The sequence below is a fragment of the Lagenorhynchus albirostris genome, chromosome 1 (assembly GCF_949774975.1).
Source record: "Lagenorhynchus albirostris chromosome 1, mLagAlb1.1, whole genome shotgun sequence".
Lineage (NCBI taxonomy): Eukaryota > Metazoa > Chordata > Mammalia > Artiodactyla > Delphinidae > Lagenorhynchus > Lagenorhynchus albirostris.
Window position 1 is genome coordinate 14,558,159 of NC_083095.1, and position 16,950 is coordinate 14,575,108.

At 43.1% G+C, this 16,950-nt stretch overlaps 1 protein-coding gene across 7 annotated transcripts in view; it reads left to right on the forward strand.

Annotated features, from left to right (window-relative positions):
- FOXN3 (forkhead box N3) overlaps positions 1–16,950 on the forward strand; it is a 404,980-nt gene that overhangs the window by 215,325 nt on the left and 172,705 nt on the right. For all 7 annotated transcript variants that reach the window (XM_060121498.1, XM_060121428.1, XM_060121737.1 and 4 more), the window contains one exon: positions 4,028–4,164. In XM_060121498.1, coding sequence (XP_059977481.1) covers positions 4,028–4,164 — 137 coding nt within the window. The remainder of the gene's footprint in view (positions 1–4,027; positions 4,165–16,950) is intronic.

A 16,950-nucleotide genomic window follows, 5' to 3' on the forward strand; every position in this document is an offset into this window, starting at 1 on the left:
AATGTTTTAAAATACGGTTTATCCTCAGGGACAACCTAGCGAAGAGACCCGCAGTGAAGGCCCGATGTTCGGCAGACTGACCAGTGCTACCATGTGGGTCTGCAGAGTTCCGGGAACAGGGAGAAATTCATGGCCTGCCAGGGATGCCCCTGGATCCAGACCTCTCAGGGAAAAACAAGTTATCCTTAGAAGTTAGATTTAAGATTTAATTTAGTTGCTATTCTTATCTCTCTCTTTTTTTAAAACCCTTCTCACTAATCAGTTCTTTCTATAATATAGGTTCTCCTTGTCTTTTTTTCGTGCTATATACTGATATTTTTATTGCTAACAAGGCATTGTCTGTTATTCCCCAGGTGCTTTTTAATTAAAACAATAACAACTTGGCTTCATCTGTATGTTTTTACTCCTCTTTCCTTTTCACATTAGTTTTCTCAAACTCTGTGTGTGTGTGCACACACCCGTGCTCATGTAAGAAAGATCTTCCTTCACCTCTCCCTTCCTTCACAGACATGTTTTTGTCTTAAATATATATATATTTATATATGTAAAATATATAAAAACGTATTTATAAATATGCATTTTATATATTATATATTTATAAATATAGAAAATATGTATATTTATATATTTTATAAAAGTATATTACCTATATAACTATTTTTCAAAGATGAAAATGTGTCTATGAATAGAACTCTTTCTTCCCTTATTATCTTGAATTCCCTAACATTTAATGGTGCACGAGCCTCACAGTTACTATGGTTCAACAAAAGAAATCCATATTCTTTAGATGAGATGCAGATAATTCTAAAAGCTCTGACCCTCAAACTTATTACACAACTCTAATCAAATTACACCCTTTTCTCCCCTGTTATGGGCATTAAATGTAATTTTTCCTGGCCGAATAAACTTGAGCATTCTCTGCTCTGCATAGTTCCATTTTAAAAGTTTTCAAGTCAACCTTCTTACTATTCTGAACTGTTACATGAAACCAACGAGAATGCTTGCAAATAAGATGCGGCGCCAGCCTCTTTCGTGCTCCTTCCAAGCTCTGCCTGGAGCTCTCCACTGGAAAATCATTGGAGGGATTTGAGGGATCTCCAGTGTCCCCATAGGTGTGTCCTGAAGATGCCCTTTTGGCTTATTTTCTTTCTCTCTGGAAATTCTGAGTGTGAGATACTGAAATTAGTGTTTGGTCTGTGAAAATCTATCACAGTTCCAGACCACGCTCACCGTAAAATGCAGCACTGATCAAGGTAGGAACTGTGATGATCCCAAGCTCAGGCACATTGCCTGCAGTGAAGATACTGTGAATGTGTGCTGACCAAGTGTGGAATTAAACCTTAGCTTGGTGATCACTGTGCGAAGACCCAAGCAAAAGAAAACTTCTAGTAGGGAAGTCAGAATTGGCTTCCTGAGCAAGGGAGAAGTAACATGGAGTGAGGGGTTCATAGAAGGGTGATGGGGGGGTGGGGTGGAAATAAAGTGGGGCGTCTTAGAGAGTAGCAAAGCTCTCCAGAGCGCACTTGCTACGCCGGGGCCAGTGGTACTCCAGGAGGTTAATACTTAGTCCTCACGTGGAAGGTCTGCTTGCCGGGGACCCCACCCACTGCCTCTGTTGGAATTTGGTGATTCTTTCATGATGGGAGAATCGGATGTGGAAAGCATGGTGCAGCCAGCTTTGCCTTCTTTCTTCTGTCCAAAAGGACCTGTTTGTGGTCCCCTCCGCCCTCCGCCATTTATCGAATGCCTGTACGTTCTCCACTGTTCTAGGTGTTTCCTGTCATGCTGGACCGCACACCTGTCTCTAAGGGGGTCTTTATTTTGCCACTGAGGAAGCCTGGACTTTCTAGGGGACCCTGATTTGCCCCAGGCCACAGAGGAAACATCGGTCTGGCTTTAGAACTCCCGTTCTTACTGTAGCTCGGCCTGCCTCTTGTACCTGGATCACCTACCTTGCGATCCTCCCCGCACCCCAATCCTGCGGGGTTTCCCCCTTTTTCTTCTGGTAAATAGTAGTGTAGTGTAATAAACAAGGTGCTAAGGATTAGGAGAAACCGCCTTCTGGCTTATTGTTATTTCCCTTCATTTGTTTGTCATATTTTTATTCCCTGTAAGATTAAACGGCCCTACCCTGAAAGCCACCTTGATGAAAACAGAAGCCCCATGTGGTTCCCAGAACCAGGGTGATCTCATTGCAGAAGCGTGTGGGTTGCACATGGGCCCTGGCCCTCCAACCAGCTAGTTGGGAGCCTTGTCTTCAAGGGGATTGGAGAGGGAGTCCCACTGGCACAGGGCTCGACAGGGAGCCTTTGATGGACTCAGGCCAGGACCCCTGCTGCCCAGGAGGTGACTGGCTTTTGTGGTTTGCTTTACGTTATCCAGATCTGGGAGTTACTGGTCTTCCTCCATGCCTCTCAGCATCTTGGCTTTTGCTTTCTTCTAAAAAGTGTGCCGCACAGCTTTTTTCCAAAGGACAGAATGGAAGGTCCAGGGCTGATCATTGATGGCCTGCCTGCTTTACCCGGAAAGTGTCATTAGTCCCCCTTCTGGGCTTGAAAATGTATGCGTGGAAGGAAAGACCACGTAAGGGTGTTGAGTTTTCTAAAATTGAAATGTTTCATTTCTTTAAACATCCGGGTGGTTAAACTGGGAGCTTTGGTGTTTAGCCCAGGCAGGTTGGCCTGACTGGGACTGTGTTTGGGGTCAGGCCTGCACTTGCGGGGCGGGTGGGGGGAGCAGTGGGGGAGGGGGAGCAGAGGCTCTAGCCCCGGATCTTGGCTTCGAGCAGTTCCCTGTGCTGAGTGCGCTGGTGGTGTTGATAGTAAAGAATTTTAAGGGGTTCTGTGAATAAGTATGTAAGTAAACTGATGACTGAAATACAAATTTTTAAAACTTTAAAGATTTTAGGAATAATTTATTTTTAGTTCTCCTTCTAGGGGATTTTCTTGGACTTTGCCCCCTGCATAATAGTTAAATGATTTTCTTGTTTGCTTTCTAAATCTTTCTGTAGTATAATAGTTGTGAAAATTAGAGAGTCGTTGGCTGGAAGCATGGGGTGGGTGTGGGTTTATATAATTTGACTTCTTTTCTCTCCAAATCAGTAAATGTTTACAAATGACCTTATCAAGCAGCTTGGGTACATTCGGTCACTTGAAAGCGAGCAGTCAGAACAGTGACTGCCCATCCTATCAGCCTGCCGCCAGATCCAGCGGGCCTCAGAGGCAGATCTTGCATGTGTTTTATAAAATGCTGCGTGCCCAGAACGAAAGCGTCCAGCTGAAAGTGGGCCTCCGAGCAAGTCTCCCTCTTTCCATGGAACCAGTTTGTTAAAATTTGTATTTTAAAAGTTTCTGACTTCTGAAGATTCAGGTCTGGAGCAAAATCCAGAATGGAGGATATCAAAAAATAAGTACTGGATTCTGGCTAAGGTTTACCACTGCTGCCTGAGTTCTTTTGTTTCTTTGGGAAGGTCATTACAGAATTCCATTGGAAGCTTAAATAATGTCATTCTTTTGTTAAGCAGGAAAAAACAAGGGGATTACTTTTCTGTTTTTGTAAAGTGGCACCGATGTAATAGGGTTTGAAAACATAACCCTCGAATTTTTAAAGCAGAGACAGAGTTTTGAGGGTGTCTCTGCCCTCTTTTTCTCTCAACCCTTGATACCTGACAAATTTAAAACTCACTTTTTAAAGGGGATACATATGTTTTTCAAAGTTGACACTGAAAAATCATAAGGGAACTGAGGGTTTTGGTCAGTAGGATATGAAAATTACAATATTATTGTAGCAACATCACCTGGAAATAACATATTCATTTTGTTAAACTTAATGTGTATACACAGAAACGCATTGCCTGGTGTTCTGTTGTCAGAGGACAATAGTACAGTAGTTAAGGCTGGCAGACAGTTAACAAAGAAGTGAGAGGCTTTTCAAACTAAGTAACTATGATGAGAGTTATACATCTACTTACTGCACAGTAGGTACTGTCTCTATATTAATCACTGTTGTATTTTATTGTTCTTTGCAGAGTATCGGGAAAGGGTCATTGTGGTGCATAGACCCAGAGTATAGACAAAATCTAATTCAGGCTTTGAAAAAGACACCTTATCACCCACACTCGAATGTGTTCAATACACCTCCCGCCTCTCCTCAGGCATATCAAAGGTAAGCCATTCAGACCTTTTTTGTTTTGGGGTTGGTTTGTTTGTTGTCTACTGAAGTTGCATTATTTTGGCAGAGACAGGCACTGAAACTAATTTAATAGGCTGTATGATTTGAAAAATAACTGTAGATAAATGAGAAAGAAGTTAAGTATTCTTGGAGGCATATCCAAGTGTTTTTTCGGCAAACCTTACCGCTTCTGCTGCTTGGGACGAATGTGTCTCCTTCCAGAAGGCTTCATGGTGGGTGAAATAATGTCTTCCTGGGTAGAAACATTTACAAAGGAAAGCTGTCAGCTTTAACATCTCAGAGTGTGGCCGTTTGCAGGGATGAGAGTCCAGGAGCGCGTCGGGTAAGCGATTCCAACTGCCCATCCTCCAAGCCAGAGTGTCTGCAGGTGTTTCACTGAAGGATGCACAGAGTTGTTGCCGCTCCCCGTCTCCATGTAGACGGTGCTCCAGAGTGATCGTTTCGTTGTGGTTACTTGGTGTTTGCCTCTTCAAGGAAAACAGCAAAGAACAGTAGAGACTAGGATTGCCTGTCACATGCCCATTTGTTTTGAGACAGTGAGGTCACGGGTGCCATTTTTACAGAGATAGAATTGGAGGGGAGGATATGCAACCTGTCACTCAAAAAAATAGGTTACTATTTTTAGTATTTAGGCTAAAAAAATAGCCCTATAAAACAGAACCAATTTTTAAAATTGATTTTCTCTTGCATAGTGTTTGGGTTTGAAATCTATCCCTCAACTCTACAAAAAAAAGGGTTTTTTTCTTTAATGTATAGAGATGTTTCTATTGTTACCAGTCAGTTAAGAGAATGATCCTTGGACTACAAGTTTACGTCAGTGAGGAAAGGCGTGAATTCATAGATGTTGGTAGTTTCACAGTCTGTGTCATTGCAGATTCTTTCCCTAGTCTGGTGTTTGTTCTGCAGAAGGGAGCACAAAGTGATCCTCTGAAACAGCATTAATGAAGTTCTTGTACATCTCAGTTGAGAAGCATTCCATCACAGGCCTTAGACAATCAGTCTTCAGCAAGAGACGGGGAGGAACAGCTGGGCTCTCTGAGAAGACTGCTGTATGTCTGCCTTCGCTAGGCGATTAGCGTGATGGTAGCCATAGCAACTGCAGCATCTCCATAGTAACACGTAGCCGAGACAGGTGCAGTTGCATCACAAGGCTGTTTGTTGCCTGGCAAAAGGACAGGCCATTAGTACTTAGATATGGGCTGTTGCCTTAGAAACAAATAACCCTACATAGCAACTACAGTTGGCTTGAAAGATTTGGGGGCAAAAAAGGTTGTAGCAGCTTTTGTCTATGTTCATAAAAATCAGTGGAAGCATACTTTATTGGAAATGACAACTTGAGGTCATATAGCTGTAGGAGATAACATGGGATTTTCCAAAGCAGCCCAGCCAGCATTGTAGAAATGTCCAGAAGGGCAGAGCCATATGCTTGGTTTTCTCCTTGTGGCCGTAACCACTCCTGAAATGGGAGAAAACTGGGTTTGGAGTGGAGACTTACTGATGTGCAGGGTTGATGGGGGAGGGGATGACCCTCATTATTGGAATAATTCCCAGATTCTCATGTTCCTTTGTCATCCTGCTCCCCTCACCCTCCACACCCCACAGAAAACCCTTCACTTTCCTCCCAGTTTGTACCTCGGAAGTATTTCGTATCCTTTTGCTTCTAAGAAGTTAAGAACATAAGTGTTATTCACTGGGTCACATCACTGGTTCATTTAGGCCAGTATTTTGTTGCCAAACGCGACCCCAAGGGAAACACAGTAATTATTTAATAATTTGAAGGATTAGAGTAGAGCTCTAGAGGTTGCCAGAGGGATGCACGCTCAGGCGAGGGGCTTTGTGAGCTGGCCTAAGCCTAATGACTTCATTTGATTTTTTAATATAGGAATAAAAATGCAGATGAACTGGAACTTTTGTAATGAAAATAATTTCCAAACGAAAACTTCAGATCCCAGTATGTCACATCCAGTTCCTCTTCTCCCAGTTGACTGAGGGGGAAAAAAAAGTTTCTGCCTCTGCGCATGCGGGAACTTAGATTTCACCTCCATAAAGATTACTGGATGTGGAGTGAGAAGACAGACCAGATTTCAGCCTGCCTCTTCCATGTCTTAACTCTAAGAACAAGTCACTTTCTCTTTCCCGGGGACTATAGTTCCTTCATCTGAAAGCTTAGTATCCTGTAGTGTGTAAAATTGTACTAAGGGTCCTAAATGCTGGATGATTGTATAATATTCGTATAGCTGACAGTGACGTAGTCAGTTCCGTTCTAAGCCATTGGGCCACTTGTGGACGTGACTTAGGGAAGGTGGAAGTGGGACAAAGCGAGTCATTAAACAGGGACCACAAATGACGACCTGACACGATCTGGCTGGGTCCTCTGTGATGCAGGGAATCACCTGTCTGCCCCGCAGGATTGCTGTGAGGGGCACCTGGGAAGCGCTTGGATTTCACAGAGCTGGTACTTAGCATGCTGAAGATGGTGATTATACTAGATGGGTGGTTATTGCTAGTACTTGCAGGTGTGCTTGGCAAGTAGTGCTCTGAACCAAGCTGCAGGTGGCTGGAAACTCTGCAGGGAAAATGAAGCATCTGAAAACACTGACCCCGAAACCTTGTTCACGTCCAAATATGATGCTCAGTACTGCCGCACGGAGCTTGTGCCTCTGTTTTCCAGTATGCCCTTTTGAATGTTTGTTAGAAACATCACTGTGATCTCTGTCTTCATCTTCACTGTGTGATGCACTTTGTTCTTCCTGTGTGCCGTGTCCAAATTTCCCTTTTTTAGAAGGACATCGGTTATACTGGATTAGGGGACTACCCTATTCAGTATGATCTAATCTTTTTTTTTTTCTGTGGCACGCGGGCCTCTCACTGTTGTGGCCTCTCCCGTTGCGGAGCACAGGCTCCGGACGCGCAGGTTCAGCGGCCATGGCTCACGGGACCAGCTGCTCCGTGGCATGTGGGATCTTCCCGGACCGGGGCATGAACCCGCGTCCCCTGCATCAGCAGGCGGACTCTCCACCACTGTGCCACGTGGGAAACCCAGTATGATCTAATCTTAACTAATTACATCTCCAATGACTCTATTCCCAAATAACATCACATTCTGAGGTACTGGTAACCAGGACTTTAATGTGAATTTTTTTTTGTATGTTGGAGGGGGAACACAAAATTCATCCCATCACAACCCTTTTCTTAAGTAAGGCATTTCACTAATAAAAATATGGAGAAGCAGAAAGTAAGGAAGTGTTCAGAAAACAAGGATGTAAAAAGCCTACCAGAGCCAACCTGAATTTGCTCCCCGTGGCCAAAGCTGGGACAAGATGAACAATAAATAAATAACATAGCATTGGGATATAACCCCAAATATAAAATACATGTCTGTGAATCCATACTGATATAAATAAATGCTCAAATAAATAAATGAGAGTAGAGACAAATTTCCCGTAGGGAAGAATTCTAAATAATTTATGTAGATATTCATCCATTCAAGGAGTGGGTGTTTAACTCCCCACCCCTTGAGTGGCTGCACTTAATGACTTACTTCCAAAAAGCAGAGTGTGGAAAGGGGGTGGAAAAGGAAGTTTATGGTGGAAAACCTGGCAAACACTACCTTGGCCAGGTGGTCAAAGCTAACAGCATCTGTGATGTGAAGTTGACAAGATGTACCCGTGATAACGATGTCAAGAAATTATCACTTCACCTTTGTTGTCCTCCTCCCCCAAATCCCTAACTTCTCTGTAATCAGAGAAGAACTTTAGGCAAGGTTTTGTCCCCAAGGTGGTGCGGCGGGGGTGGGGGGGGCATTCTTAAAAATACCTGACTAATTGTCTTCAAAGCTGTCAGGTCATCAAAAACAAAGAAAGTCTGAGAAACTGTTACAGACCAGGGGCTATGAAGACATGGTGAGACATGGTGACTAAATGGGTAATGGGATCTCTCGGATAGGTTCCTGGAACAGAAAGAAGACATTAGGGAAAAACTAGTGAAATAGGAATAAAGTGTGCAGTTAATAGCAACGTATCATTGTTGGTTCCTTAGTTGTGACAAATGTACCATAGTAACCTAAGATGTTAACCTTGGACAAACTGAGTGTAGGGTCTGTGAGAACTCTCTGCACTGTCTCTGTAACTTTTCTGTTCAAGAAAAAGCAGTCCCCGATGCGCAGACTAGTTGAGTTTATCAATTTAAAATAACCATGTCCCTTTTGTTGTAATGGAAAGTGAAAATCACTGCATCGCTGAGCGGTTTGCCCGACCCATTTGGAGTCTGTCTCTATCATGTTACGAGACAACTGAAGAGCTCTTGCTTTTACCTCATTCTCCCTAGGATCTGCTGAGCCGTACAAGGGGCTTGGCTGTAAGTTGGCTCTTACAGTTCTTGGAACTCTATTTCTGTGAAATGACGCTCAACTGTGCTTGGTAGGGTCCCCGAGGTCAAGCTGCCCGAGCCAGATCAACTTCTTTTTGTTCCCAGCTTTTGCCAGTGTGACTTTCAGACTCTAGGTCTGGAAGGAGGAGGGAGGATGGTGTAGTTGGGTTTCTTGCCCATACGTCTTCAGAAAAGTCCTATTATCTGGTTTAATGGTTTTGTTGCCTATGCCCCTCTTTCGTGGACGTGGGATTTCTCATTAATGGATATGCACATTTTAGTGCTTTTGATATAGATATTGCCAATTTGCCTTCCAATTTTAGACTCTGTTCCAATCTACACTCCCTCCAACTTATTAGGAATTTTCCCTTTTCTAATCTTTCTCCGTGTCTGATGGTTAAATAAACAGCTCCCCAGTGGGTGACCTTGACTTTTATGATTTTGATACTGTATAGTGGGGGCCCTTAAACTTGACAATACTCAATTCACACCCCTTAAATAGTGGGTACCCCAAAACAATGTTTATGACAACAGATTGTTTTCAAAAGTTATGTATAGGGTCTTATGTAGCATCCTCTCTGGGATAGGCACCAATCCAAAATCAGTTGACAGAAAAAAGTTTCAATCATCTCTCACCATAGGCGGGAACAGGTTTTATGATGAATCAAACAGGATGGGTTATAGAGAGTTTCTTGGATGATCATTTTTTCAGAGAAGGGAAATTTAGTAAAATATACCTAATTTGGGAGCCAGAGCCACTATAGTTTTATGCTTCCTTGGTACCTCCAAAGAAATCTCAGCATCTTATATGCCTCTGGTCTATGTGATGGGGCAGCCATGGTTGGGCTTTGGAGGAACATAAACCCTGATTGAGGGGACTTCTGTTGCCCAATGCACCTTTCACTTTTTGCTTAAATATCTTTAAAAATAATGACAATGTATTTTATATTTTATATACAGTATTGTAGCCTAACATGTACAAAGTTAGAAAAATCCATAAGACTTTTATTTGCTGATCTAGGTCTGAAGATTTATTTTTTGGATGACTTTAAAGTTTACAGAGTCAAAACATTTCAAGAAAGTTTCTGTCGCTCTCACCTTTTTTTTTTTTTTAAAGAGAATTCTGAACATTTAAGCTTATCATTTAGCTCCTTATGTTTCTTTTTGCTTCTTCAGAGCAGTTTAATGAGCCGCAAAAGATACGTTAATGACCTCTCCAAAGGTTTTGGCCTTTCAGATATTGAGGGTCTTAATGAAAATGGCTGATTTTAGTGCTGACTCACCAAAAGGTTTTATTTTTATCCTGCCTGCTGCCCTATTCATGTGCTTTGAGCTTATTCTTTATAATTTTTAAAAATGCCTACATAGCAGAACTATACTGCTAAGGATATAGAAATTGTACAGAGTGGTCAGTATATGTTTGAATTAAGGAAATCATCAGGGATTCCTCACCAGGTAAGTAAGCATTGGCCGAAGGAGAGACCTGATGATGGCAGATGGGGGATTGCCTTGGGAGGAGGTAGGGAAGGTGGGGTGTTTAGGGAACTCATCCTTTTAGACAATTAAAAGATTAGAAAATCCTAACAATGTTAAGCTTGTTAACATAACCATGTTAATTCCCCCACTAAAATGCTGAATTTGTACACAGCAAGGAATAGCTTATTCATTGCTTGGATAACATCCAATAATTTTTTAACTTATAAGACATCTTTCATTCCAGTTATTCAAAGTGGTATGCATTTAATTGTTGGCAGAAGAACTGCAAAGCCCAAATAAAATCAGTTTTAACTTGTATTAAAGGGGTTTGTTAGATTGTTGTGTCATCGCAACTTTTAATTCAGTCAAGTATAAAGAATGAGTGTGAGGATTTAGATTAGTTACATCATTATTACACATTACACACCTTATATTTACTTGTAAGCGACATATTTGATGGAAACCATGAATAGTTTTTTAAAAGCTCCTCATATACAATACACTTACTTGTGTAAGTGTAATTAAAAAGGGTGAGGTATTAGCTATGTTGAAAGCATATGCGTTAAACTGCAACATTATGCTTAATTTTTTAAAGGACAATATTCTTTTAAATTTTAAAAATCTTTTAAAATCAGTGTGAAGCTTCATTGTGCTAAATATATTGAAGGATGTGCTAAATTAATGTGGTAAAATGAATATGGGATTGAATGACAAGATTTTCTAATAATAGTAATTTGAAGTACAAACTTTGTTTTGTTAAAAAATTGGAGGAGACATAGAAAAGGCTTACAAATTTAGGGGTTCACTTATATATAAAAAACAATGCTCATTCACAGTGTGAGCTTTAAAAATCCATTAGTTAGCCATGATTTTCTTTGCATATCAAATCATATTGTCTGTTGACTTCCATTCTATTTTCTGAGTTTGTCTCGGAATATTTTTAATCTCAGCATTTTACCTGCAGTATGCTGTCCATTGTACATTTCATCCTCCGTTATTTTATTTAAATGGAAAATAGTCTCTGTTATCTTTGAGCTCTTATGTACTAGGTGTATCGTATGAATATAGTGCCCAGTCATCCAATTTCATCCTGTTTTCACACTCACTTTGAAAGTTGAATGTTTCAGCAGCTATCTATTTTACTCAGGTGCGGAGTGAAACTCATGGCCAAGAGAGAGCCAAGCTGAGTTCTTTTTCATCCTCTGAACTCTTGGGGTGCCCTCAGTCCCTGGTTGGTATTCTGTCAGCAGAAGTGTTAGGATCTCTTTAAATCTGCTACTGGTAAATTTCTGTTGATCTAACTACTGAGATAATGGATGACAAAGGGGTTCTGTGTCCCTGATTCCTGGTTAGAAAGTTGAAGTGTTGATGGACTCAGCAGGAGTCTGGGGTCTTTACCGATCTGCTTCCTGTTTATTTGCATCTCCAAATAGCCAGCAGAGGACCTGGCAGATTCCTGGTCAGAGCATCTTAGGGGCCGACCTGCATTCTGCATGTTTGTCAACCCCCTCACCTTCTCGGAGGGGGAGAAATTGATCTCCATGTTAGAAATATGAAAGAGCTGTCAAAAACGCATGGAATCAGTGATGTACAACATGAGACAACAGACTGCACACTCTGTTTTGCAGGAGGGTAAAATTGGCAAATTAAAAAATTTTTTTTATTGGAGTATAGCTGCTTTACAATGTTGTGTTAGTTTCTACTGTACAGCAGAGTGAATCAGCCACATATATATCTCCCCTCTTTTTTGGATTTCCTTCACATTTAGGGCACCACAGAGCATTGAGTACAGTTCCCTATATAGTAGGTTCTCATTAGTTATCTAAAAATCGGCAAATGTTTCATCACAATAGAAAATTAAAAGCAACCACTGCCATTTGTAAGACTCCTCTTTCTCCAACTTCTGGTTACACTAAACACTCCTGGATTTTATAGACTGAAAAGGAGGGGGATTAAGAAGTAGAGGCCTGATATAATTAGATTAGACAGTAGAACCCATCATTCACAAAAGATTTGAGGAAGGAAGAATGGGGGTGGGGAGAATTCGTGTACTATAAGTGCGTCAGCTGTGAATTAATGTTGGTCAAAAGCGTACTGTTAAGTAGTTTCAGGTTATATTAATAAAAGGTGAGTATTTGAACAAGTGATATGATGACCAGTAATTCCCACTTTCATTGTAGACCAGACCTCACTGGGATGTTTCTGACCAGGTGGGAGGGGGACTTTAAGATAATGAGAAAAGCAGTGAAGCTGGTGGAAGAGCTGGAAATGTGTGATCTGGAGAAAATACTTTCAGAAGATCAGCATGCCAGCCGTATTCAACTTCTGCTAGGAGGGTTTTGGGTCCAGTGGGTTGAAGTTATAGAAGGAAAGATTTGGGCTCACTTAAAAAAGATCTCTCCAACAGAACAGCATCTAACAATGCCAGACACATACCAGGATCTGGGTAACTGTTTGGATGGGTAACTGTTTGGGTGGATGGGTAAGTGTTTGGGTGGATGGGTAACTGTTTGGGTGGGTAAGTGTTTGGGTGGATGGGTAACTGTTTGGGTGGGTAAGTGTTTGGGTGGATGGGTAACTGTTTGGGTGGGTAAGTGTTTGGGTGGATGGGTAACTGTTTGGGTGGGTAACTGTTTGGGTGGGTAAATGTTTGGGTGGATGGGTAAGTGTTTAGGTGGGTAAGTGTTTGGGTGGATGGGTAACTGTTTGGGTGGGTAAGTGTTTGGGTGGATGGGTAACTGTTTGGATGGGTAAGTGTTTGGGTGGATGGGTAACTGTTCGGGTGGGTAATGTTTGGGTGGATGGGTTACTGTTTGGGTGGGTAAGTATTTGGGTGGATAGGTAAGTGTTTGGGTGGGTAAGTGTATGGGTGGATGGGTAACTGGCTGGGTAACTGGGTGGATGGGTAACTGTTTGGGTGGGTAAGTGTTTGGATGGGTAAATGTTTGGGTTGATGGGTAACTATTTGGGTGGGTAAGTGTTTGGGTGGATGGGTAACTGTTTGGGTGGGTAAGTATTTGGGTGGATGGGTAAGTGTTTGGGTGGGTAAGTGTTTGGGTGGATGGGTAGGTGTTTGGGTGCGTAAGTGTTTGGGTGGATGGGTAACTTTGGGTGGTTAAGTGTTTGGGTGGATGGGTAAGTGGGTGGGTAAGTGTTGGGTGGATGGGTAACTGTTTGGGTGGGTAACTTTTTGGGTGGGTGGGTAACTGGGTGGGCAAGTGTTTGGGTGGATGGGTAACTGTTTGGGTGGGTAAGTGTTTGGGTGGGTAAGTGTTTGGGTGGATGGGTAGGTGTTTGGGTGCGTAAGTGTTTGGGTGGATGGGTAACTTTGGGTGGTTAAGTGTTTGGGTGGATGGGTAAGTGGGTGGGTAAGTGTTGGGTGGATGGGTAACTGTTTGGGTGGGTAACTTTTTGGGTGGGTGGGTAAGTGTTTGGGTGGATGGGTAACTGTTTGGGTGGGTAAGTGTTTGGGTGGATGGGTAACTGTTTGGGTGGGTAAGTGTTTGGGTGGATGGGTAAGTGTTTGGGTGGGTAAGTGTTTGGGTGGATTGGTAAGTGTTTGGGTGGGTAAGTGTTTGGGTGGATGGGTAAGTGTTTGGGTGGATGGGTAAGTGTTTGGGTGGATTGGTAAGTGTTTGGGTGGGTAAGTGTTTGGGTGGATGGGTAACTTTGGGTGGTTAAGTGTTTGGGTGGATGGGTAAGTGTTTGGGTGGATGGGTAAGTGTTTGGGTGGGTAAGTGTTGGGTGGATGGGTAACTCTTTTTTGGGTGGGTGGTGGGTAACTGGGTGGGTAAGTGTTTGGGTGGATGGGTAAGTGTTTGGGTGGATGGGTAAGTGTTTGGGTGGGTAAGTGTTTGGGTGGATGGGTAACTGTTTTGGTGGGTAACTGTTTGGGTGGATGGGTAACTGTTTGGGTGGGTAACTTTTTGGGTGAGTGGGTAACTGTTTAGGTAGGTAAGTGTTTGGGTGGACGGGTAACTGTTTGGCTGGGTAACTGTTTGGGTGGGTAAGTGTTTGGGTAGTGTGTGAACCAGCTACTCTTGGGATGCTAGTCAAGTTGAGATGACCAGCTGTCAGGGTCCCTTGAAGAGATTTAATTATTGCTGGGAAAATTGCAAGGTCATCCCTTCCAGCTCTTGCAATGTTCTGTTTCTAAGTCTGTTGAGCTGCCAGCACAGGAGAGTAATGGAATATCACTTGGTAGCGCAGTGTTTGTAGTTCTCCAAGCCCACAGTGTAGGTTGGAAACAAAACACGGGGAAGATATGGCTTTGTTACTCAGAAATGAGAGGTCAGATTCTTCTCTTGAAATTGTTAAGTCCAGATTTCAAGGCCATAATGGTACTAATTTAGTTACTCTTCATTCTGTGTCACCCAGTATTTTGATTCCTGCCCTATAATTACCTCTCTTGTTTTAGTGACACTTCTTTGCATTTCCTTCCGTGTGAAGAAAATTATCACTGCGGTGTTTTGCCAAGCAGAAGATCATTTCCAAAAGCTGTCCATCAAATCATCCAGACCTTCCTCCTATTGTTTATCCACTGAATTAACGAGAGCAACACCCACCCTTTGTATAAATCTCTGTGGAAGAGCCAAACCCCTGTCTTTATTCTGTGGTATCACATGTTTTGGGCCGGTCTCTGGTCACATTCTTAACCTTTTGTTTTTTCTTACGTAAGGGCCACATCGCGTTATTTGTCAAACCATCTTTGAGACTCTGCTGTGTATGTGAAAGGTTCAGGAAGAGTGTGAGAAGCGTCACACGTTAATTCCATATTAATTGCTAACTCTTGCTGATTTTTCATTCATCTGGAGACAGCATCCATAAACCCTTTAGACACATTTCTTAATCCTTATCTTCTTAGATTGAGTTGCTTAATCGCAGTAGTCCAAGTAGAGACATGTATACGGTGTGTTTATCTATTTTAAATGGAAGCTTTTGGTCAAAGTCTGTTAGCCACCCATATCTCTCTAACACACTAGTACCCCGCCCCCCACCCCCCCACCCCTGCAAACACACACCACCACCCACCCCCATATAGCTTGGGAAGAATAAAAGTGAGTGGAAAAAAAAACATTCAGAGGAAACAAGTAGAAGGAGTTTAGTGGCTTTCTCTTCCTACTCACCCTCTTCTACCACCCGTCCCCCTCCCCTTTCCTCCTCTTCCTCCACCCTCCCCTCCCCCTCCCCTTTTCTCCTCTTCCTCCACCCCTCCCTCTCCCCCTCTTCCTTTTCCTCTTCCTCTTTCTTCTCTTCTCCCTCTCCCTTTCCCTCTGCAATTGTGGGACTTTCAGTGAAAGGATTTTGTTTAATGATAAAGAGAGCAGAGTTTAGTATCTTAGGATTCCTTTGACCTAGAAATTGACTCCCTCCTTCCCTCCCCATTTCGTTTTTTGCTTGTAGAGAAATTGAGGAACATAGAGAGATTCCCCCCCTTTTAAACTTTCCAGCAGAAAGCCACTGGAATGGGTGTTCTGACGGGCTTTGGTGAGTTCCTCAGGCCCACAGCCCCCTGCCTGGCCTCATGTGTGCCCGCACTTGCTAGGGAGTGGACCCTAGCTGGTCCTGCAGGCGAATGGACGGGTGCAGTAGCTGTGACGTCCTCAGGAGGAAGAGGCAAGTCTGGAAGAACAGTAAGAAAGCAGAAAAACGAAGAAGAGCTAAAGATCTTATGGTCTCAGAGTGGGGTGCTGGCATCCCCGACCCTCCCCATCTGTCAGAATCCTGCCCTGTGGTAGACCAGAAGTCACACAAGGCGACTTGTCTCTGATGAGCTTTGGTGCCCTCGGGCAGGTCCTTCTGCGTCCCTGGGCCTCAGCTCCTCGTGTGCAACAAGGCACATCAGGGAGCACAGCCTGAGAACCCCACTTGACCATCCCCAGGCTCCCTCCCAGCTCCTGCAGGCTGATCGTCAAACCAGGCCTAGAGCAAATCCCAGTACGTCTCAGAAAGATGCGGGTTAGAACCTTGCCTGGGCCACTCCCTATCTGTGTGATCTTGGCCAAGTTGCATTTTGTCATTCCTGTTGTGGCATAAGAATACCTAGCTTAGGACTTTCCTGGCGGTCCAGTGGATAAGACTGAGCTTCCACTGCAGGGGGCGCGGGTTCGATCCCTGGTTGGGGAACTAAGAAACTAAGGTCCCGAATGCTGCATGGCGGCCAAAAACAAAGAAGAAAAAAAAGAATACCTGTCTCAAAGGGGTGCCATGGGTATTAAATTAAGTAAAGGACTGTATCGAATGCATCTGTGCCCATGGAAAATCAACGCATTTTAATTTCTCCTTCTTCACCTTCGCAAGACTCTCTTTTGGTAATTGTACAGTCTTGTTTTTACACATGCTGCATACCAATTTGGCCCCTAAATATTGGTTTGCACTGTAAGGCATCTTTTTATATATTATCTTCCGTAGTTTCCACTAGATTTAAGATCTGTGAAAACCAGGATTCTTTTAGAGTTCTCTTTCCCTGTGCTTTAACCCTGCATACAGGTGTTATTCAATAGATATTTATCAATGGTTTCCCTTAGATAGCAGAGTGCGGATTATGAGAATAGTGCAAAACATATTCTTCTGGTTGCTCAGGGATGCCCCAGAATAATTGTAATGCCCTCCCTCCCTTTACTGTCGTGAGGCAAGGGACATACGGGTGGGGGGGCAGCTCACTCTGTATCCTTTCCCTCTGACGATAATTGAGCGGGTTTGTAGTGTTGGTGTCTCTGACCTTCCATTTCCTTCCCCATCTGTCTGCCAAGGCCCTGGTGTACCTCTGGGTATCACAAAGCCTGACTCTTTGGACCGGGTCATTCTTGAAGCCTCAGAGACCCATCAGGTGACTCTGCGATGGAAAGGTTATACATTCCAGGCTGTTGACTTCAAGGCACCAAATGTTGTCAGAGGACTAAACATTTTGCAGCT